Genomic DNA, 25455 nt, shown 5'->3' on the forward strand with positions numbered 1-25455 from the left:
CTCTGAGGAGCTCAGGGTTCCGGATTGCACCCTGAGGCCAAACCGCACTCAAGTGGTCCATCCTTAATCTCCAGCCTCCTGAGGGTCAAGAGAGTTTAGAAATAATCTTCACTGAGGGACTTCCTTCCCACCTGTCTTTTCTTTGCAGCCTAATGTGTTTGTTCTAGCTACTGCGGTGTGAGGAGCTCAGGGATGGAGCCCCGAGGCTGATATCCCTGGAGATCACCTTCCCAGCGTAGCTGTTTGTCACTGAGTTTTGGAGATTTCTTGGCCGGCTTCCGCTAAAGCACGCTCGAGTAATCCGAGCTGTGGCAGCGCCCAAGCTCTCCGGATAAAGTGTGTGTGTGTGTGTGTGTGTGTGTGTGTGTGTGTGTGTGTGTGTGGAGAGGGCGGAGATAGAAACGTCAGGCCCCCACCCCAGCCTTCTTTTCTTTTTCCCCTTCCTGCAAAAGCGGCACAAGTCTTCCAGCCCCCTCCCCTTCCCCACCAGCCCTTCTTAGGGCTCTGGGCAAAAGCCAGGTTAAGTCCATTTGCACTGGGAAATTGGCGCTGTTTGGGCGACGAGAAACAGATCGATTGCCCTTGTGACTCCCAGCCCCCCCCACTCCACCCCCACAGGCTCCCTCCCTCTTCCCTCCCGGCCACCTCCCCTCACCCCGCCTCCTTCCCGCTCCCCACCCCCAAACCTCTCGCCCGCGGCAGTCCGGTGCGAGGCCCCCTCCGGAAGGTGAGGGGAAAGGACTGCACTCCGGTGGGGAGAGCGGGTGTCTGGAAGTGGTGCTAATGGGAAGCGATTTCTGGCTTCCAGAGAGGATGCTCTGCCACAAAGAGCGGCTGGCGCGCTGGCCTGGGCTCTAGCCCCGCGGAGATCCCGGGAGAACTCCGGAGCTGGGAGAGCTCCTCGGAAGACCCGGTCACCATGCCTGTTCGCAGGGGGCATGTGGCACCACAAAACACATTTTTGGGGACCATCATACGGAAATTTGAAGGGCAAAGTAAGTTCATTTGTTCTCCTCTCTCCCTCGCTTTCCGCTTTGGTAGTGCACGCTTACTAGCTGGGGAGATGGCAACTCCGGGCTCTGTCAAGTTCCGAGGCTGTGAAATCGAGCCGGGAGGTTCAAAGGCAGCGAGAGTGCTCTCCCTCTAATATTAATTTTGATTTACATTTTAGACTGTGGTCTCCACCAGCACCGAAAGCAATTTGATCCTCCTCTCCCATTGCTCCATTATCTGCCTTGCTACTTAATGTCCTACTATTCTACTATCTTAAAGGGAACGTGCTAGTAGAAGATGCGTTTATATTTTGAATCTGTTTTATTGCACGCTGTTTAAAGTCAGAAGCAGAGCAAACCATACTATTGGAACAAAAGAATGTAAATGTAGTAGTCATGTACATGGCTATGCAAACTATATTTTATGCTGGTGAGCTGCAGGGTTCTGAAATGATGGGATGCTTACCTGCTATCAGTTCCTACAAGCTAAACTTTCTATTGAATCAAACAGAAATGTATGCAAATGTATGGCAAATCAGATCATTTGGAAGGCATTATCCCATCTGTGCTGCTTCCTAAAGAAAACAGCTCATTATTCAAAAGAATGTTTCTGTCCTCTTATTGTCTCCTTAAATTTTCCATCTAGAATTTTAAGACTTGAACTGAAATAAGTAAATCCCACACCGACTAAATGTAGAGAAATTTCATGTACTCATGTGGACTACCAAGAATTATCTCATATAAACATAGTAACTTAGCCTATACTTGTCACTTATATGCAGTTTTCTTCAGTCTACATTAATACACATTTGCATTGTATACTATGCACTTTTTCCATCACTGCATTTAGTAATGTGAGATCTGGTATGTTATGTGCAAAATAGACATATTTCCTTTTTCACTCTCAAGCTGGAAATAGTAAATATAGTTTTATTAAAACAAATGAGTTTTTTGTATTAAAATTTCTACTAGTGTATACAAATTCAAGGTTCTCTCAATGTAAAAGTAAAAAAGCATGACATTACACTGTGCAGGTGTATATGTATATTTTGATTTCTTGAAAATGTACATTTTGAAAAGGTGAACCTTTGCATTATTTAACTGCTAATAAATGTAAAATAGTTTTATTGCTAAACTTAATTGTCTTTTAAAAAACATGATATATATTATACTTTAAAGTGATAGAGAAAAAGCAAATCCAAGAAAAATACTTTGTGAAAGTTGTATTAGAAGGGTCAGAGCGGAAGTGAGAAATTTGACAGCTACAGGATGTTTCACTGTTTTGCTTAGAATTTTTTTTTTTTCCCTTACAGTTAAGTGCTATTCTGGAAATACCAATGGGCCAGCTGCTTGTATGGATGGCCACTAGAACCCCTGGTTGTTACAGCACTTGAAAACCAAACTGCTCAGGAAATTCTATACTTGCCATTTGAATAATGATTTCTTAATACCTTCTTTTCCATAGAACTGTTGATCTCACATTTCAAGTTTATATGGTCTTTTCCTGTGTAATTTTTTTTTTTGTCTCAAGAGATTTGGGAAACTTGCATTTAGTTTAAGCACTTGCTTTTCAGCCCTCATACAACAAATTGCTTCAGTGTGCTTAAGAATTCTGTAGAAATTTTTAAAAAGTTCTTTATCATCTTCTTATTACAGATAAAAAATTTATCATTGCAAATGCCAGAGTACAGAACTGTGCCATCATCTACTGCAATGATGGATTCTGTGAGATGACTGGTTTCTCCAGGCCAGATGTCATGCAAAAGCCGTGCACCTGTGACTTTCTTCATGGACCTGAGACCAAGAGGCACGATGTTGCCCAGATTGCCCAGGCCTTGCTGGGTTCTGAGGAGAGGAAAGTGGAAGTCACCTACTATCACAAAAATGGTAAACTTTTTCTACTCAGGATATCTTGTGTTTTATTCCACTGAAAAGAAATTTTGATTACTAAAAGTTCACTTGCAACCCACTCATATATTTAATTGTAGAAATAGGATTTGCTCATAGTATTTTATTATCGAAGAAATATGGATATTGTCATTAGTGGACTAGAAAATAATTTCTTCTTTGAAGGGGAGTCCTCTGTTCAAACTCTTCAAAAGTGTAGTAGCTTAATATCATTAAGGACAAAATGCCACAAATTAGTCTTGCACATTCCTTTCACTAAATTATAATATACACATAAATAATTTATGCTTGCATTGATATATATTTGGTTGGGAAGAAATGGTCATTTGCTTGAACTTTAAAATACTTTGAAAAGCCTTGTTGAAAACTGAAAAATAAAACTTTTCAACTTATAAGTGTTATTTGGCTCTTTAGGTTTTGCTAGGCAATACCTCTTATTTCCTCTGCTTGTTTTAGTACAAGATTAAAGGTGATGTATATGAACTTGTAAAAGTGACCAAGTAAACCCAGGTATATTCAAATAGTTATGAGTTCAAGACTTTTCTTAAGTTAAGAAGTATAGAACAGGAATTATGTGTCTAAAAAGGTAGTTATTAGGGCTCACTTTTAAAGCTGCAGGAAACTGACATTACAAATTTAAGGTCATACCTCAACTTCAAGGACATCCCTCTTTCTTTCAGGCATTCCATAGCATGGGATACAATTCATATATACATATGTGTGTGTGTGTGTGTGTGTGTGTACATTCCTATGTGTAACTTCTCAGATGTACATATTTTAAATTGTATATATATCCTCATGTGCACACATATAATGATATTTAATAACAGAGTTTCAAGGCAAAATAATTTTAGAAACATGCACATTGTATTTAATTTTCTCAGTAATGCATTGTCATCTATTTTTTTCTCTGTTCCTTTTACAGAAATTAATGAGGTAAAAGAGTTCAGCTTTTTACAAAACTAAGTTTTTGGTAAATATGTAATGTGCTAAAGTGTATATACTATAATGACTCATCATTTAGTAAACTACATAAAACTAGCAGGGAAAAAAGATTAACTGTTCCACTTATTTCCTTGCAGTTAAATATTTCATGATAGGAAATGTACAATTATTAATTGTTGGATTTTCCGTTACATAAATATGAGTGGATAAGTGCAACCAAGTTTTATGGGAAAAACAAGTTTGTGTAACATTGTATTAATCTGGAAAGTGCAATTATATGATTATTAAGCAGCATAAAAATTGTTTTAAAAATTCTTCCCATTTTCTTTCAATTTTCACTCAGTAGTATAGGCATGCTAAAAATAGACTAATTACTTTACAGTCCTGAAAACATTTATTGGACTGAGGCTTTCACTACCCAAAGGCAACTTATCTCTTTTGCATATCTGAAGTCAAGAAACTGTATGTTTAAAATCATGTGAACGTCTGACAGTATCCTCCAGCAGAGTGGTTATTATGATGTTGATACAGTTTATATTGTGGCTCTGCAGGGTGTTGATCCATCTTTAGTCACTATGACTTCTGGGCTGTTCCAGAATTTAACTGCAAAATAAATCTGGTCTGTCCAAATCAGTTAGATCTTAAGTATAGTTTTAACAGTGGTTTCCAGTAAAAATCGTTGCCTATTACTCAGCAACTGAAATGGGAATGTTTTGAAACCTAGTTATTTTATGCAATGTGATTATATAGAATGATCTCAAAACACCTTAAAGAACAAGTTTCACATAGAAACTAAGGGATGATTATAAAAATTTCTGCAGAGAAAATATTAGTATGCTGACTAATGTAAATCTATATCTGAATGATTTGCTTGGTTATATAAATTAAATTCATACAAAGAATCTTTAGTTGGAAGCTTGTTTAGGTAGAGAAATTCCAGCCTTTGGTGATATTTTTGTTTCTGTTGATTTTTTTGCTGAGATGTGACTCAGTCCTAAAGGACTTTTAGTGCTAACAATAAACTTTGACCATCTAGCTTTAATTGATGTAGGAAACCTGAAAGCATTGGCCAAGCTTTTTATGTTTTCCAAAGGAAAACAATGATTAATTAATCTGAATGATATTTTTAGATTGTAAAGATACAGTCATACTTATTTGGTTTGAGTGTAATATTCTTGTGTTTTTGTTGACAGTTCAGATATCTTGAATAGAATCTTCAGAGCATATTGGTTTCATTCACATGGCAACTGCAAAATCAATCAGAGCTTAAGAAGTTTGAATGCTTTGATAGTCTTGCCTGTTACAGACCTACGGCGCTCTATATTAATAGACGCAGAAGGAGAGAAAAAGCCATTTTCATTGGTCTTTTCTTCAAATACTCCTAATTCATTACTATTGGGGACAATTTTTTTTCTTGGTTTCTTGACTCTTTACAGTAAATGCTTCCTTATTTTTAATTTAGCACTTCCCAAGAATCTAACAAGTCATGCGATGAGCACAGTGAGCAAAGTAACAGAAAGCTGAAGTATTTTGTTTCCACTTGTTCCATTCATTGATAATGAAGTAAAAAAATATGAGCAAAGTATTATTTCTGAAAGCTTGTCTCCCACAGTGACCCAGAGGTTTTATACAGTTGAAACCTGTGATCTATGCAATAAGTCCACAATGACACAGCGTACTGTGAGCTGCCTGATCCATTGTGAGCAGCTCTTCCTACCATTACCCTTTTTGTGAGCAGGCTCGATGCAATTGAACTTACTGTTTGCCAGAATATCAGTTTTTAAAAACCTGGTTATTTGCAAGAGGAATATGTGACAGCTCTTCCTTTGAGTATTCTATTTTACAGTTTAAGTCATTATTGCATAAATCATTCTTGGCAGCTGTGAAATACTGCTTGAGGTGATAGAGCTGTAAATCTTTTGACATACAACTCTAATTATACAAAACTATAATTATACTGAGGGTTATATAAGGATGGGTATATATTTTATTAGCATAATACATTCACTTTATAAACAAGTTTTTTAAGCATAGGGGTTGGAAAATAGCAAACACTGAAGTTATTAACTAGTTTGGTTTGTAGATAAAATGAATAAGTGAAAAAACAGAAAAAATAATTCACCATCATTTAGTTTATTGTTCTTCTGGTTTTCACGGCATCATGGCAAAGAGGTAGCTATCTGAAGGGCTAAATCCCTTCAGACATATGTAGCAATAAATAAATTATCAAACAACTTTAAATATTTACAAAAATCAAAGTTGATTTCTCCAGGATAAAGGTCTCCCTTCACTCAGAAAGAAAGCGGCACCTAAAATGTACTGTTTTTAGAGGACAGAGCCATCCTGTATTGTTGCTACGATGCTTCTGGATGTAGTACAAGGCCATGTTGTTAACAAATAAACAATGTATATTGCTAATCTCCTTTTATTTGTGCTGCTTTTAAAGAACTGAAAGATAAGAGGGTCTGAAGGGAATCCTTGCCTGATCCAGACAAGATCAGCAGAAAGTTCCAGAGGCAATATTTGATTATTCTAAGCTCAGAAGAGGTCTTGATTTGATAATGCTACCATCTCTGTGAGTTGAGCAGAGATACTAACAAGTGCTGTCTTTAAGAGGAAGGATGGGCTGGGGATTTAGCTCAGCGGTTGGGTGGCCTGCCTTGCAAGCACAAGGACCCCGGGTACCAACAAAAAAGAAAAAAAAGAGAGGAAGGATGAAGATTCATGTTGAGTGTCACCTCTCTCTAAATAACATATTAAGGAAGAGAAGAGAAGTATAATCACATGAGATAGAAAGGGAGTTACACCCTGATCTGTGCTTTCAGGACATTTGTGTTATAGAATCACTAATGTTCATTTTGATCTTCTAAACCCTTAATGTTTTCATGAAACTGTTTTTAAAGAAACAATAATATATGGACTGTAACATGAAAAGCTCTTAAATATATTTTGGGAAACTACGAAATTTAGGATTAATTACCACTTTTCCTCTATTCTCCAAATTAAAAATAAACTTATGAATGTATACCTCTTTTCAACTTGTGCATGCATAACGTGTCAAGGAAGCAATATACTTCAAAATTTAATAATACAAACATAAGCATTATAATAGCCTTATATAAGCTATATGATACATAATATATTCAGCTCTCCTAATTTTTGGATCCTGTAGTAGAGATACAGATGGTGGCTTTTAAGATAAGAATAGAAATATATTTTTTTGTGTGGGTAATTCAAGCAATAAGAAAGTTTTCCTTGGAGTATGTTCCCAAGAATTTGTTTTAGGGTCATTTTTCACTCTCAGCTATACTTTTTTATGTTCTGTTAAGTAGGATAGTTTAACAGCAGTAACCATGACATACATGGTTTTAACATACCTAAATTTCACATCTTGTGCACACTGTTTGTCATACTTAGCATTTGTTGGTAAAATATCCATTCTGAGGGAACACCTCTCTCCACAATGTAAAAATTTTATGTCACTGTTGTCCCAAGTGAAGCCAAAATGTCCTGAAAATGGGAGTGAATTCTGTTCAGATCATTTACACCACTCACTGGTGCCATACCGGGAAGCAGTCCTGATGTTAGAAAGAAGTGATGTTTTCTGCTGGCTTGAGAGACAGATAACTGCTTAGTAAATTTTATACTAAAAGGGCTTATGCACAGGGTCATATAAGGCTATCTGCACAGGATAAATTTAGGAGGAATAATTTGCTTCTACTAACTTGTGAGAGTTTTTGTTTATTATCGTGTGATGTAAATAGCCACTGAATCAATTGTTGGCAGCTAGCCTGCCAGGACAGTCTTTGGATAGTTTTGTGTTGGAGGCATCACCATTCACTTCGCCATCTTGGGGTATCTCTCTCTCTCTCTCTCTCTCTCTCTCTCTCTCTCTCTTCCTTAAATTCAGGTGGTCACTGAATTTTTTCAGTATTTAAAATGAGAAATACCTCACAGTGCTACCTCTATTTCTCCAACCACTGTCAAGCACTCTGATTAAAGTATACTTAGTTCTTCTTCTGAAGTACTGCAGGGCTCCATTTTGTCTCTCCAAGGCATTCTCTACCACACCACCAGAGATCTTCCTGAATCATGAATCACACTGATGATGTATTGGAGCCAAGAATCATTGTAAATGAATTTCAAATATTAAATAATGGTACAACTATCTCAAAAAATATTCTCCCTATCAACATTTTATGCAATCAACCTTGAGACACAGAGGGATTTATAATTTGTCAAATCACACATAGCTTATTGTGGTAAAGCCTGAATCCTTAACAATTTGCCTTACCGATGCTGGATGCATTTGTGCCATATTTAGGCACAAAAATTTATTTAATCAAAAATAGTTTATGGTTTACAAATCTATTTTTACTCATGAAAGCTCTCATGATAAAGTTCTAGGCTCTTTCATAGGATGCTTGGTGGTCTTCAGAGTTACATTTGTTTGTGTTTTAAGACATGTTTAGAGGTTCTAAGTTAGATTCGTAGTTATAACCAAAAGCTAAATGGATTTAACCAAGTATTCTTTCCAAGTGCCTCAATCTACTTTTCTTAAATATACTTGGATAATTATATTTTTGGCACAGTTAAATTTATTGCCTATGATAAAAGAAATAGCATTATTATTGGTTGGGTTTCTTGCCTATTACATACTCAAAATATAATGATTCAGCCGGGGATTTAGCTCAGTGGTTCTGCTGCCTGCCTCGCAAGCGCAAGGATCCAAATTCCATCCCCGGTACCAAAAAACACAAAAAACAAAAACAAAAACAAAATCCAAATCAAAATATAACAATTAGTTGAATATATTGCTAATTTTGATCATACTTGACTGCTCTGAGTTCCTCAAAAGAGCAATGTACTTTTATGCACACAGTGCTTTGCTTACCCTTCAGAAGATTTTCTTTACCTTTAGTAAGTAGTTCAAATTCTCTCTGAATGGCCGACCCCTCCCTCTGCTTCTCACTTTACAGGGTATCATCGTCCTTGCAAAGACAAGGATGTCATTCCTGATCCCTTACCTGCCTGTTCCTCTGTGTCCCATAATACTTGGTTCATGATTCCACTCCATCTGAAGTGAGCTATAAATCATCATACATTTTGGTAATTAATTTTATATATTTTCTGAGCCTACTTAGAAAAAACTACTGTCAAATCTCATTAATTTCCAAGTCCAAACTTTATGGAAGAGTACCTGGTACAAAGCGAATGCTCAATTAGTATTCAATTAAAGAACGAAAAGAGGATGAGGAACATTACGTGGAGTTTAAAAAAAATAAACGTATTGCAATCGAGATATCCCGGGGGAATTGAGGTACATTATAAAGTGTGGTATTTTGATTTTTTTTATTAAAAAAAAAAACACTTCTAAAATATTCACCAGAATAATTCCATTCTGCAACATGTAGGAATAAAAATACATTTTAAAATATTTGTTAGAACAATTTTAACCTTAATTTAATAAAGGATCTTTGGTCTATGTTTAATAATCTGATATATTAAACCATCATTATATCAATAGCTATCCATTAGTTGGAAAAAAAATATTTGCTGAGTTAGGGAGAAGCTGTTAGCCCGAAACTGTTAACCGGCTGTTGCAGGTGTCACTCATTTGCCTCCCCACCAGTGACTCACTGTCGTCCCCCAGCAGTCATGATAGCCAACCTAACGACCTCTTCTGCTCTCTTCTTACTTGATGTCACTGAAAGGTTTGATACAGTTACCCTTGCTAACTGCCTACATTACAGTGCTGACATTTTCCATCTAATATAGCATCTTATCATTCTTGAAAATTCTTAATCAACAATGAAGTTTGCTCTCAGAGTACTACAATAATGAAAATGCAAAATCTAAAATAATAAAATAGTAATCAATTATTCATAAAAATAATAATTATCAATTAGAATTGCCAAATGAGAATTTCTCTTCTCTCTGTTGTATTTTCTGCATGTAACAACAAGACTGAAATACTGGGAAGTAATTACGAGGCAGTGGTAAATCATTAATCACTGAAGTGAGGAAATATGTCCTATTATTGAACAATTAGGGAGGTCAAATTTCTACTTGTCCCAAGTGGGTTATGAGGAAACAGAATACCATGCTCCTTTTGTCATTGGTGAACATTGCATAATCTCCTCTTCTTTTACCTTTAATTTTAGTTTCAATTCTATTTAAGAAAGGCAAAGTACTCTTTCTGTAACAACTCAAATCACGGCCAAGCCAGTCTCTATGACCTTTCTCCAGTTAAAATAGGTCTGTCTGCTTGTGTAAGAAGTTTTCCACTGTTTAGCTGAAAAAGTCTTGCACTATTTTTTACCCAGATAAGGGTTAAAAACAGCTGTGGATATTGCTTCATGGCAGTAATTAGCAAATGTGAAAAAGGAATGTGTGGTGTGTCTCCTTGGTTGGCTTGCTTGATTTCTCCTTTCTTTCTTTTTCTCTTTCTTTCTTTCTTTCTTTCTTTCTTTCTTTCTTTCTTTCTTTCTTTTCTTCTTTCCTTCTTTCTTGGCAGAGTCTCACTATGTAGTCTAGGCCAACATCAAATCCACATTGATACTCCTGCTTCAGCCTCCCAAGGGCTGGAATTACAGGCATGTGACACCTTTCCTGACTGGTTAGCCCAATTTATAGATGTGCCATATATGAATGCCAGCCTCCTTGGGCCCCAGTGCTTTTGTTTATCTGCATTTTCTTACAGAATAATCAGTCAGAAGATATCATTACAGCAGGTACACTTTCTCTGCTGCAGGTTTGATCACTTTATTTGTCTTATTTATCTTTTCTTAGAATCATTAATAATGTTTTTATTTATTATTGTTTATTGATTTTGATAGGATATTAATACTTGCATATTTGAAACTCTGGGTTTGAGAAGCATGTAATAATTTTGTGGGTTCAAGAAAACTTGGAATGCATGTCACCTCTCATGTTGACCACTGAGATCTATTTTCAAAACATCCTTTTAATTTTTATCAGCAAAACCTGTGCTAATGACCCAAGATGATAGTCAAGCTGGCAAAAATTAAATGTCAAATTACTGGTGGTTTATAGCTAATTTCTCAAAGAATCAGTAAAGGACAAAATCTAGAGCAAACTAGATTTATATATAAAAAGTAGTCATATTAAAAATGATCACATATTGAAATCTCAATCTTGAAGTACTTGTTTTGTATATGCTAGTTAAGTTCATATCAATTTGATGAAAATCATTAGAACATTATATGATGATTAATTTTTAATTAAGTTTCTGTATATCTGTCTTCACTATATGAAATATTTTTTTCTAAAAAATCCAATTTTTTAGAAATCCTATGCTATTTTAAATAGCACTAATCCGTTGCTTTTTAGCTATATTTAATTATTTTAAACATGGCAGATGTGCTTTTCAGGTGGTCACAGTTTATGGACCATCGATCTCTACCCAGAAGAGATCTCCTGTGACATCAGTGTTTATTTTATTCCATTTCTGTGACTGGTACTTTTATGTAAATTGCCCATCAGATCTTTATACCAAATATGAGAGTAGACACTGTCATATTATTCCATTCTACATATTAGTTAATTTGAGGGTTAGAGAAGTTAAGTACTCAGGACCACAGAGCAAAACAGATGTGATGTTCACAATCTAGATTGGTCTTTACCTGCAAACTCTATCATGTTTCTTCCAGATAGTACACTTTTAGAGCTTACCTGTATTTACTCTTCTACTTCTGTATGTCCTCCTTCCTGTGTGTTCTATATATCTTCCTTCTAGTTCTTACTTTTTGATTCTATTGATTATAAAAATTAATAATCACATTAGAGGGTGAATGAAGCAAGATTTAACTTAAGAATTCTGCATTTTTAAACAGAACTAAATTAAAGTTAATCTCTACCTAGCAACATGTTAAACTTCAGGAGAATAAGTGTAGCTAGTAAATGGTAGATGCCTATAATCTTTGTATAAATGTAAATTATACTTTGTTTTGTTTTTTAAAATATATCAGCCTTTGCCTGTGATTATGTTCTCATTTGGATCTGGAGTAGATTTTTGGTGAACGACTCATTATTCATTCATTTATAGCCTTTGTCCAGAAAGTTGGGATGAAAAATCACACAGTAGTGTGATTTGATATTGCAGAACTGTATAGGTATACTTTCCCTCATTCCTTCCCAGAACAGTTTATTTCCTTTCTGGATTATGTGATTTGAAAAATTCACCACCAGTATTTAAAAAAGAAAGTATAAATTACTAGAGTGTGAAGTCCACAATTTAGTTACAACACTTCTCCTTTCTTCATCTTGGGCCAAATGTCAAACTCAGTACCCAATTCTTTGTATCTGTGTCTCCCGCCCCCAGGACTACTCTTTTCTGTCCACTGCAGTCTCTTCTGTAGCCTTTTGTGGTCCTCCCTGTATGCTTCTCCAATAGCTCCCTCTTTTAAACAAGCTTTCCTATAGTTTCAATCTCAGCATCTTTTTGAAATCTTCTCTAAGCCCTTTGGGACATCTTTCCCATATTTCCTATTTTCTTTGTCTCTGTTAGGACACTCTTGAGATTACATATAATTTGTTTCTGTCTCTTCCATTCAGTTTTGCATATTTTGAAATGAATTCTTAAGCCATTTATTAAAAACTACAGAAAACAACAGAAGAGCAAGAAATAGATTTAAAATAGCTAGGAACAGAGTTATTTAAGATGAAATTTTTTGTAAGTTGGAGTGACTGAAAAAAGTCTCATTCGTTGATTTATTTATTCATTCATTCAATTTCTTGTGCCATTTATTTGCTAGGGAAAAGAACCTTAAAATTAACAGCTTATGTTTATTAATGGAGAAATAGAAATGTGCTGCCACATAGTTTATATATTTTAGAATAGTTTATTCTCGTATTTAAAAACATATCTCTCCAAAAAGACATAACTAATCACCTTCCTAGTTAGTTCAGAAGGAGAAACACGAATAGAGAAAATAATATGGATAATCCTGATTGCCTACATTGTCTGCTGATTTGGATGGTGCATTCACACGTCAGTAAAATAATTTGCTTATACTAACTTACGTAAATTTGCAAGCAAGCCATTCCAGCCTCTCTGAATCTCCTAAGTTAAATGCCCGTGATAAAAACCTGGCAATAAAAACTCTGATGTCTGTTTCTGCTATCATTCTTTTTCACACGCTGGAATTAGTCTCATCGTTGTACTGGTCTCCCAACACGGTGAATTCTTTTTCCAAGCCCTGAGTCATAGACTGAGATTGTCAAGCCTGTATGATATCAGAAGACACTTCATCAGTCACAGCCTGATACAACGCTTCAACACCTCAGAAAAGCCCTCATACTGCTCTCTTTGCTCTCTCTAAGTGATTTAACTCCCCCTGTTGAAAAATTAGAAACTAAAGAGTGAACATAAAAAGTAAAAGCCTGCATAACCTTAGGAATAGATATCCATGGTTAAAATGAAAGCATGTTTGATCCATAATTTTTATATACAAATATACACGTAAGTGCATGTATGTATGTGGATTTTTTGTGCTTTGTTGTTGTTGTAATTGTTTTTTATTTGGTACCAGGGATTGAACTCAGGATGTTTTTTTTTTTTTTTTAAGGCCAGGGCAACACTATCCTGTCTATATTCATATATAGCTTGTTTTTCTCAATGAGTAATTTATACTGAAATTGCATAAGTTTTCATAGTTATGTAACATTTTACATAGACTGCCTATAGGTTATTTTAATAATCATAAGTTATTGCATTGAATGAAATAGTAAAGGGTACCAAAAGTCTTCTATTGAAAATAACATTCCCAAAGTTTTATTATTGTAAGCATGCTAAAATATGCACATCTATCTTACCTTCCTGAATTATTTTTAATCTTCTATGTACATGTTAAAATATAATGATTAGTTAATTAGTACATATTTTTAAAATGTCCCTTTAAATAGTACATGTATCTTTAGTACTTCTAATCAAATTGCACACTCTGAAAGAGAATGTTTTTAATTGTACATTTTATGTGTATATTCTTATCACTTTTTGTTGACCCAATATAAATTGAACTTTATTATTCCTACACTTTGCCAAAAATCTTCATTGGAAAACATACATTGAAAATATGCAAGTCAATTTGTTTTCTTCTTTAAATAAACTACTACTGAGTATTCTTATCACTGGGGAGTGATGAGAATTCTTCAGCAGCTGATTGATCAGGCTGAATGCCTCAACCCACACCAGCTCATGCCTGCAGGAACTACTTTTCACACTCTTGCTTTCATGTCAGTGAGTTTCCGGCAGCATTTCAAGTTACAAGTATGGAAACTGATACCAATTTCTTATCATTTAAATAAATAATTTATTTTACTTTATCATATCTTGAACTTTTTTCTGTTGCATATAAAATCAGTTGGATTTTAAATTGTTTTCCATATTTCTGATTATATAATATAAACCAGGAGTAGTAAAGAGTCTATTCAGTAGTTTCTGTTCAAATGTAGTATGATCACCATGAAAGATGGCAAACTCACAGAGAATGCAGTTTCCACTAAAATGACATGTAGAAGGAGTAAAATGTACTTAAAAACTATAAATAGCATCAAAGGCTCAAATTGATACAATATATGAGGAAATATATAAGGAGCAGAAGCTCAATACTATATTAGACAAAACCACTAACTTTATTCCAATATCCCAAAATAATACAATTAAGATGACTGCAGGGAAAGATCATTCTTTTACCAGGCCGCCTTACTTAACCATGACACTTAAGGCTCAGATAATCGGATCTTTCTAGCTGTGACTCAATTCTCAGGACTTCCCCTCAGGTGTTCTTTGTAATGAATGTTACTTAACCAAGGCACAGTAGGATTTATGGATTCCCAGACTTCTGTTCTCAGAATTTGTTCTCTGAATGAAGAACTACACAGAAACGTCACTCATGATGCACGACTTCAACCTCTTATTAGCTGGCATTGATTCAGTTCTCATCCTAAACTGTAGGATTTGTTTCATGGCAGTTCATGTTTCTAGAACGAACAGGTGTCCTGCTGAAATTCCATACCCACCAACATTGATTATTTTAAATGTATTCATTACATTGTGCTGGTTTGTATTACAAAACATTTTAATTATTGGCTCACTTGAGTGTGCCAATAACTTTAGTGATAAATATCTCTTTATAAAATAAATACTTTAGATCATGAGTTGTCAATGTCTTGCTTTTGGAAAATGTGAGCAACACTGATTGCATTCTATAAATCTTTACTAAGAATTTTATAATATCATTTTTATTTTTTAGTGTTAGAAAATAAAGTTAAATATCTGGTATAGACATGGCTCCATACAGAAATGAACACTAATCTCAATATAAAATAGGTAAAAGTATTTTCACAAGTACTTCTTATGTGACATTTGAAGAATTGCTGGTAACATATTTAAAATGTAATTGAAGAAGATGAAAACTACTCTGTGAACTGCTTTACCTGCATGGTAAATGCAGTATCTGAAAAAGACAAATAAAAGACCTTCCAGGTACTCATTCGCATTCCAGGAGATTTATGCTATATCTATTAAAGATTCCAAAAAGCTGGGAGTGTTGTCACACACTTTTAATTACAGATATTAAGTAGGCTGAGGCAGAAGATTCTCACATTAAGGTCCTCTTGGAGAAGCTTAGGAAAAGTTTATCTCAAAATTTAAAAAGGCTGAAGATGTACCTCAGTGTTAGAGTGCTTGCCTACCATTCATAAAGCTCTAGGTTCAGACCCCAGTGCCGAAAAGCAAAAAGGCCCTAAGAATAATGGATTCAGAAAGACCTGAAACAGTTTTTAATACTAATGACATTATAATATACCCAGGAAACACCTCCTTTCTACTTATCCCACTGATACAGAATTAAAAACATTACCTTCTAAACATGTCAGTATTGTTTACCCATCCATCAAGTTAAAAATCAGTTCCTGGTAATTTGTTCTTTTCCTTGCTTTTAGTTTCTGTGTTCACATTAATGTATATTAGTATCTTGCTAATGAGATAAAAAATTGTTCTTATTAAATTATATGTAGCAAATTTCATGTTATTTTTATAATTGGATCTGAATTAAATAATGAAGTGTGGTTTGGGCTCTTCCAATAGTAATAACTCACTTATTGAGCACTAGTGATGCACAGTTATTAATACAGTTATTAATTTTTTTGTACTGGGGATCAAACTAGGGCCCTTGTACTTGCACTGCAGGTGGTGGAACCACTGAGCTGAATCCTTGGGGCTCAATTTATTAAAATTCTTACAATATCTAGGGGTAGATACTTTATTGCTCCCATTGTACAGATTGAAAAGATGAAGTTCTATAACTTCTTTAAAGTAGCAGCACAGATGGTGCAGAACTGCTATCTTCTGAGCACAGCTGGTCTCCTTCTTAAGCCAATGCTCGAGCAATATGCTTGGCCTTGGCCGTCTTCCCTCCCATAGGTACAGAGACATGCACAAAATGCACATTGTGCAGTCAAGTACTATAGCGACTGAGAAATGTTAATCCTTTCTGGATTTTATGCATTCAAATGTTTACAGTTTGGAGGCTTCTAATCTTTTTTTCCTGCTTAAGTTTAGACAAACACTTGCCTCTTGTGCAGGAGAGCTGGGTCTTTGGTATCTGAATCATATTCTTTGGAAATAACAGGCATCAAAATTCCTGTGTTTCTCACTTACAGCAAAGTTTTAAAACTATGATTATGCAATGATCTGATTTTATATGTACTCTGAACTTTTTATGTGATTTAATTGAGCTCTACTTCTAACAATATCTAATATATAGGATACCAGTTCAAAAATTATTTCCATAAAACACTCAGTTAAAACATGAGGCAAACTCTTCATTAAGATAGAATTTGATCTGTGAGATATTCTTTGATATAGTTTTGGATATAGTTTCTTGCTTATTTGAAAAGGATGAAAAACAGGCATAATGGCTTAGACACACTGGAGTCATCTAGGTCCAAACCCAAAATCTATGTGCATCATGTGATTTTTTTTCACAAATTAACTAGCTACTCTATCTGAGGTTTCCTCATCAGTGAAATGGGGACTAGATTACAATATAACCTATCTCATAGGATTTTGCAGGAATATATATGCTCATCTTTATAAGAGCACTCACAATTCTTGGTACCTGATCAACACAATATATGTTAACAGATAAAATAATATGGAGAGAAAAACTAATGTGAAAAGCAATTGGATTACTTTTATTTTAAATTGATGTGCTTACTGAGTGTTGTGTTCAAGAGGAAATTTGCAGCAACATATACGGCTGAGTAAAAAAGTGTGAAACAAATTTTGACATTAGGAAGTAACAAAAAATCAACAACATTCCTCAAACATTTAAAATGTTAGCTACTAGGTACTTCATCCAAGAGATTATGTCCTCAATCAAATTCTGGATAATTTAGTTTAATTCTTGTTCTGTTTTGAAATTCCGAGACTCATTTTTCAGGTATGGTCACCCTATAAAGGTCAATAGGCTGGGCCAACTTGATCGCATGGTTTTTTTTTTTTCAATTCATAACTCTCATTCAGCTGTACTGCAACCTATTCCAGCTGGGGTGTTCTCCAAAGCAGTGTGTTTGGAAGCAAAAATTCCTCAGTTTACACAGTGAGTGAGCCATAAGCTACATTCATCTCTCTTCCACCCAAGACTTGATAAAAATTAAGAGAAATTTTATTGACAGCAAAAAAATGGAAATAATTGAGACATGACTTTTGACCAAAATATGTAGATATAAATACACAAATGTAAGTACCATAGCTGTTATTCATGTAATTTAGTAGCCAAACCAAAATTCCGGTAAAAGTGATGAGAAGTAGTTAATAATTATTGTACCATGAGACCAGGAAAAAAAATCTAAGATTATTCCAGACAAATTGAAGGTATGGGCACTCTACTCTACATAATACCTAGGTCTGGCATTGTGTATCAGATTTTTTAAATTGTATATACCATTCTAAAATATAGATTTTTAACAAACGTTTTTTAGATTTTCTAAACCAGTTTATAAATTTTGCCATTCATTCTTGCAATGCCTAACACGCTTACTGTAGAGACAAAGACATTATCTTGCAACCTGGAGAAATGTTTTGAATTCCTCTAAAGAATTCACTTCACCTGCTGACCCCTTTGATATAAGAGTACAAATGAGTACCTCTATAAATACCATGTTTGTGGTTCTTAGGAAATGGGATTAACCTTAGCCATTTTGTGAACCATTGTGATTGAGGAGAAAGCAGGAATGGACTAGAAGTAGAAAGAGTGAGTTCATTGTCGAATACTAACACTCTGTTAGAGGATATACTTGCCTTTCAAAACATTCTTTATCTTGCACTCTATGAAACATGAGTATGCATGAATCATGTGCACTGTCATGTTTTTCTCTGAGTTTTCCATCAGGCCTTGCTCATTTGAGTTACTATATTTTAGTCTATGAAAAAATTATCCTTGTATTGTGGGTGGAAATTTGTTGTCTGCAGGATGTGGGTTAAGAAGGAGAGATACCCCCGGAAATGATAACTGATAGCATTTAAGGAGAAAGTTATAAAGATTTCAAAAAAATATAAATTAATTAATTCAGAGTTTACAATGCAAAATCAATTTATTTCTTCAAAGTTTTTATATAAAAATAAATCCATTCAAATTTCACAAGTAAAGTACAGATATCAAGAATGAAAATTCAAGAATATTAAATTGAGATTCAGGGCATAAAGCCCAGCACTAGCATGCTTACTTAGTATCCACAGGCCCTGGGTTCAGTACCTAGCACCATAGAAAAAGAAACTGTTTTTCAGAGGAAAATTAAATTAATGTGGTACTACTCATATTCTCATATTGCTTATACTTTTGTAGACAAGATAAATAAGAATAAAATCATCTTTGTGAAGATTTGATTTGTAAACAAATTTAGCTTTTGCAATGCTACAATTCAAAAAGGAAAAAAAGACATGAGTTATAATGGCTATAAATCTCTTGGTTTTCTTCTAGACACAAGTAATGTTGCCTTTTAAATTATTCCTGGTTGTTCAGGTTATTGCATATGATGAATCAAAAGAATGTGAGCAAAATGAATGGAGGTTTGAGAAATCATACCCTCTGCACACTTATCTGCCTGGTTTTCTATTAATTTATGGTGTCCCTCTGACTCTGTATCTACAAAATAAAGTTCATTGTAGTAAAGAAATGCCTGAATAAACCCATTACAGATTTTAAATGATGTGGGAGATGAAGTTACAATATTGCGAGTGGTCATATTTTCAGCTGAAAATTATTTCCCCTTTTAATGAACCAAGAAAGAGGAAATGAAACTGCAAACAAAAACATAAAAACAATGAAAAACTAAAAAGCAACAGACTTTCAATTTGGATTATTTTCAATTATTCTTTGTAAAATGTTAATTACAGAAAAGAACAGGTTATGATAGTCTTGATTTGTGAGTCATTTCTTTCTGTCCACTACCCTGCTTTTCCAGTTCCATAATGCAGAAAGAAATCGTTCCACCTACTATAAAGAAAAACATGGCATGGAAAACTCTGGCAGCTCAAGCCAAATTTATTGCTGTCTTTCAAATGATAACCTGATTATTATGTCTGTGATTTTTGTGAAAATACAAGAAAGAATGATTTATGTAGTTAACTTTCCTATTATTAAGTCTATATTGAAAAATGTTCAGATCAACAGAAGAGTTGCTAAAATATTACAATGAACGCTCCTATAACCTTCACATTGACTCAGTATTGTTTACCAGTTGACACATTTGCTTTTTCTCTCAATGTTGACATTTTGTATCTAGTATTTTGTATCTACTCATTTATTTTGTGGAGCCATTTGAATCTATTTGCAAAGATGATGACTCTTCATGCTTAAATATTTTATCTCCTAATAATAAAGAAGTGCATTTATGTGACTACAGTTTAATTATTCATGAAATTTTATATTGAGATAATACTATTACCTGTAGATCACTAACAATTCAGGATTTAAACTAGTATAATTTAGCGTAGCTCATTATCTTGGCTCTTTAGCCTCCTTTGATCAGAGTGGATTCCTCAGTTGTTACTGTTTTCAAATATACTGATATTCTTAGGAACAGGCTCATTGTTTTGTAAAATACTCAATTTGGCTTTGATGAATTCTCATGACTTCATTCTTTGTGAATTTTTGCCATGTTTAGTATACAAAAGATGTTATGTTCTTTGAACATCATCAGAAGCACCTGATATCAGTTACTCCTGTTATTGGTGATGTTAACTTTGATCACCTATCAAGATTTTTTTATGTATTAACAAAAAAATGGAAAATGAAATTACCAAGAACTATCTAAATAGAGCCAGTAGAGTAAACTCAACAGAGCTCAGCTTTCTATGATGAAACAATAATCAAAAGTGCTGTGAGCATGTAAGGAGTAGATAAGAAAAAGGAAAGATAATCTGTTTATTGATCAAACAACATAGTATACTTGTCAGGCTCTACCAAGTTGATCTGCAATCCCGATTCCAGTGGTAGCAGATTGGAGTTAGGACTGGCAAACTGATGGGCAAAATAATGGAAATCTTATATTGAAATAGATACAGAAGTCATTAGCAGCTCTAACACAAAAATTTACTACTGTATTTATTTAAAACTCTATTAAATCTGTGATTGAAAAATATTCTGTGTTTGCAAAATATTACAGTTAACATTGGACAATTACAATAATCATAGAAAACAAAGCTGGAGGAATGAAGTCACCTCATTTTAAGAACTGCAATGAAACTTCAGTAATCATGACAGTGTGGTGTGGGCATCAATGTGGATAGAACAAAATAGGCCCTAAGTTGATCCTCATATTTACTTTGAATCAAGATTTTGATAAAGGTGTAGTCATAATTAAATGAGAAGTGCAATGAGCATATGAGCAGGAATAACTGGAGAAAACATATCAGAAAAAGGTGCATCTTGATCCCTACATTATGCAATTCACAAAGCTAATTTTATTAGAATTCCAAGCCTAAACACAAAAGCTACAATGAAAACATTTCTAGATATAAATTTTTAAAAATCATTATAGATTAGAGGGGTAAAGATTTCTAAGAAAAGACACCAAATGCACTAATATTTTGGAAATCATCAAAATGGAAAGCATATGCCCTCTTAAAATTTCTTGCCCAAAATGAACACTGACACAAACAGATAAAATATTCAGTACATTTATTTGACAAGGGAGTACCATATGTGCACATGTATATGGAATATATATTTGTCTATGTAAAATGTCTTTTTATGTGTGTCTACAACTAAAAATGAAAACACAAACAACTCAAATAAAAAGAGACTTGCACAGACTGTAAAAGAATAATGCACTACTGCCAGGGATTTAGCTCAGTGGTTCGGTGGCCTGCCTTGCAAGTGCAAGGGCCAGAGTTCAATCCCCGGTACAAAAAAGAAAAAAAAAGAATAATGCACTATAGCCAATAAGCACATGAAAATAAAAATGCAATTTAAAATCAAAGTAAGATTCCACTCAAAACCCAGTCAAATAGCTAAAATTAAAGACTGACAACTTCAAATATCATTGAAGATGTGGAGCAACTGGCATACTCGTGATTTCCCAGTGAGATTATAAAGTGTTATAAATAATGGAAAAACCACTTAGCTTTTTACTATTAAAGTTAAGTGTAGCCAAGGCTGTAATCCCAGTACTCTAGGAGACACAGGCACAGGGGGTCACAATTTCAAACTCAGCCTGTCCAATTCAGCGATATCTTGCCTCAAACTAAAAAATGAAACGTGGGCTGGGAATGTAGCTCAGTGTGAAGGCTGTGGGCCCAGTTTCCAGTATCTCAAAAGAAAACAGATGAAAAATAAAAAAGTTATATGTGCACCAACCTGTGATCTTGCAATTCTTCTTCTAAGTCCATATGTAAGAAAACTGAAAATATATGTCCATGAAAGTATTGGTGTGAATTTTTATAGCAGTTTTCTTAGTCAAAACCAGAAAGTCAAAAATCTATTAACAGGTAAATAAATTTGTGGTATAATCACAGAAAGGTTTATTAATTGGCAATAAGAAATAATAAACTATTGCTATTTCAAAAAGAATGATTCCCCAAAACATGCAAAACAGAGAGCCAGAAACAAGAGAATGCACTCTGCACAGCTCCAATTACATACCAGCAAAATGGCAGTTGGCAATAGGGTAGAAAATATAAGGACTGACTGGAAAGGAACATACACGTACTTTGAAGAGTGATAGATATGCTCTTTACCTTGACAGGAGCATTGATTATTTGAGTCTCTACATTGGTCCAAACTCAAATTGTATTCTTAAATTTGCTCTTCATTTCTTCAGAGTAGGTAAACTTTGTAGGTAACCTTTCAGAATTATTCTATCTGTAACCATACAATCATTATAAATACTTCAGTATGACCTAAAATACAAAGAAAATACGTTCGTTAAATTCTAGGAATTCACTTTCATGTATAAGGAATTAATTTATATTTAAAATTCTGTTGGCTGTATTTTCATCATAGCAATAAAAATCAGTCCATGACTAATTTTCCACATTTTTATAATTTTTCAATTTTGAAAACTATTATTAGAAGTACTATGAAATACCAATCAAGATTTATTTTAATAATTTAGGAAATCAGGAATAAACATTGATAAATGACTAGTTTTGTTTACTTTTTTAGTAATATTTCAAAGGGATCTATTGTTTTATTAGATATTGACATATTTGTTATCCAATCTAATCCTTTATACCTGTAGTGAACGTTAATTTTAAATCCAATATTTCATTCACCTAAAAATATCTAAACCAGTTACATTTAATACTTTTTTACGTCAGTGAATAAAATCTCAATTTCGTTTGAGATATTTAATTTATTCTTAAGTGACAAATAGATCTTCCATAATCTGTGAGTTCTTCAGGGCAGGGTACTTTGCATTGATTTCTGCTTGTAGTTTTCAAGATGCTATTCTAGGAAAGGGAAGGAATGATCATTTTAATAAAATCAATTTTTCTGTGATGCACATCGAGTTCTACTGAAGCAAAGTATGGTTAGTGAAGAAAGAAACCCAGGTTATTAGGAGAGTAAGAAATTTCTAAATAGGATTTTCAAATCTGGAGAATAAGGTTTTAAAGAGGCTTGATTATGTAATTCAGAAATTATGAACTTGTTACTTATGTGTTTACTAAAATCCTGAAACCAAGAATGACAGAATTATCTGTAAAGATTGAGTGAAAGTTTATTGAATGTACACTTAAATTAGAATTAATGTGCAGTTATTCACAGAAGGCGGTATGGATAGAACCTACAAACTTGTATAAAAGAAAAGTTTATTTTGGGCTGCTAGAGACAGGCATGTTTGAGATGCAAATTTAACATTTTATTGACTTTTGAGACTGACATTAAGGTCAACCTATTTTTCTTGGTGCCAGTCCCCTAGATACTGCTTTGAGTTCCACTGTGCATAACCCATCAAAACACTGACCCACATGTTGTGTTTCTCTATCATTCTTTAACAGTTACAAAATCAATTCAAAACCACATCTAAAACCTAATTAACATACAATTTTGTTATTCTTAATATTTTTCTAACCATATTTATTCACTTTTACCATAAAGAAAATTTGAGTTGCATACCCACTGAAGCTTATGAAACACATATGTTTATCTTCTTTGGGAAAATTAATTTGTTTCACATTAGAAATACTCTCATTCTGATTACATGATTTAGACTCTTTAAAACTTCACTAGTTTAAATGGAAGACTTCATGTTATTAATTGCTCCTCTGATTATAAACTTTAAGCTGCATGTTTAAAGTAAGTTGCAAGGTAAGATGTATCTCCTTTAATTGTTATAAATATCACATTAGAACCTATTATATTTAAATGTGAAATATCTGGAAAGTAACTATAAGACTTTCATAGACAAAGTTCCTGTTTGCTATTTAGTTATTGGTGGTAGAATAGGAGGAGAGGAGCAGAAAGGAGGGGTGAAAGGTGGGGGAGAGAGAGAGGCAGAAAGGAAAAGAGAGGGAAAATTAGAATGATGTACAAAAAAAAGTAAATATTTAAACCTTTTGTGTACAGAAAGTAGGATAGGAAATGACATCATGGCAAGGAAAGATTAATAGAGCATATAAAGACACTGTAAAAGAGAGAGAGAGAAAAAAATACTGCTGTTTTCTCCCTTCTAATGAAAGCTTGTCGATGAAATCCCTGACAGTCTAAGTTCAAGAGGGTTATCTCAGACCAGACACCATGATCCTAGAAAAATGATGAATTCTTCATCGCGAGGAGTATTTATTCCTTAGATCCCTTTACTGTTCTATTTAGAGCTGAGACAAGAGTGTTGAATAATGGATAGCAGGACACCCTGATTGTCCCTGCCACAAAGGCGGAAGCCCTGGAATTCATTACATCTTATTGTGTGAGAACCACATATCAACAGTTACACAGATGAAAGCGCTCCTGGTCTCTAGATAACAGGTCTTTGTTCCAAACAACAGATTTACTTTTCCAGGAGTAAAAGCTGATACTTGAGGTTGTTTTGCCTTCCACTTTGTCTCTCTGGTAAAGTAACTAGATTAAGCCTCATGAAAACAAGGTGATAAGAGAAGGGCATTTCTATCCTTGAGTCATTTTAAAAACAATATTACCTAGCATTAAAATGATGCAGAACCACAACATTTTAAGACGCCAAGGAGCCAGGGTCACCTAATGTGCTTTCTAGGAAGTGTGCAGTGGTTTCTGGCCAGGAGTAGGTGCTACCTAAATGCTCCCGCCCTGGACAACTTTCTGCTTCCTGCCTTTCCTCCCTCCCTGCCTCCTTATCTTCTTTTTTTGGTTTCAGCGGCTTTTATTTTACAGAGATAGAAACCAAGGTTAAATGACCTGCTAAAGGTCACTTGGCATGTGAACCAAAGCCCATATATTCCATTTCTATCACAGTGTAGCATTTTCCATTATATGGTAATAACATTGTCATTTTGCTTGTTTTCTCAAACAAGCAATATTCTTGTAAGAATCAATAAAGATTTTGTTTCCTGTCTGGAAAAATGGGGGTATCTCATCTGAATGTGAGACCGATGTTCCTCTCCGAGTTCTAGGCAATCACACATCTTTTGTTTTCCTCACAACATTTCACTTGCTCTAGTGGGTACTTTTAAAACCACCCTTCATGACACATTTTTTTTATCCAATATAATGCATGAGTTATATGAATCTATAAATTGATTTAAGCCTCTTGAGAAGTCATGGTGCTGTTTGTAGTGCATATTAAAATAGTAAGGCATCACTATTTGCTATAAAATAATATTGCAGTATTCTAAAAGAGAAACATATCTCACATAGCACCTACAGGAGCATTAAAAATGAAATACAGATCTGTTTAAGTTGGCAAACTTGACTTGTTTGGCTTTATGAACTCGTGCAGGTGATTTTAGGAATGAGATCTTGTAGATAGTATTGGCAAATGTTTATGTTTGAGTCCCTAAGAAAAGCTAATATCGTCCAGACTTACTAATGCCATGAAGACAATTCCGGGGAGAAAAAAAATTAAATGAGCACCATACATTCTCATTACAGCTGTACTTTGAGTT

General features: G+C 34.3%; 1 protein-coding gene across 8 annotated transcripts in view; it reads left to right on the plus strand.

The window, feature by feature from the left end:
* Window positions 1-261: 261 nt before the first annotated feature.
* Window positions 262-25455, plus strand: part of Kcnh7 (potassium voltage-gated channel subfamily H member 7) — a 434113-nt gene continuing 408919 nt past the window's right edge. For 6 of the 8 annotated variants that reach the window (XM_010606860.2, XM_033756284.1, XM_010606855.2 and 3 more), the window contains exons 1-2: window positions 401-995; window positions 2649-2879. In XM_010606860.2, the coding sequence (XP_010605162.1) occupies window positions 920-995; window positions 2649-2879 (307 nt within the window). In that variant the 5' untranslated portion in view covers window positions 401-919. Of the gene's footprint in view, window positions 337-400; window positions 996-2648; window positions 2880-25455 lie in introns of those variants that run through there. The other 2 variants (XM_010606854.2, XM_010606853.2) reach the window with 2 other exon arrangements.

This window comes from Fukomys damarensis, unplaced genomic scaffold (genome assembly GCF_012274545.1).
Source record: "Fukomys damarensis isolate Sample0158 unplaced genomic scaffold, DMR_v1.0_HiC HiC_scaffold_26, whole genome shotgun sequence".
NCBI classification, from domain to species: domain Eukaryota; kingdom Metazoa; phylum Chordata; class Mammalia; order Rodentia; family Bathyergidae; genus Fukomys; species Fukomys damarensis.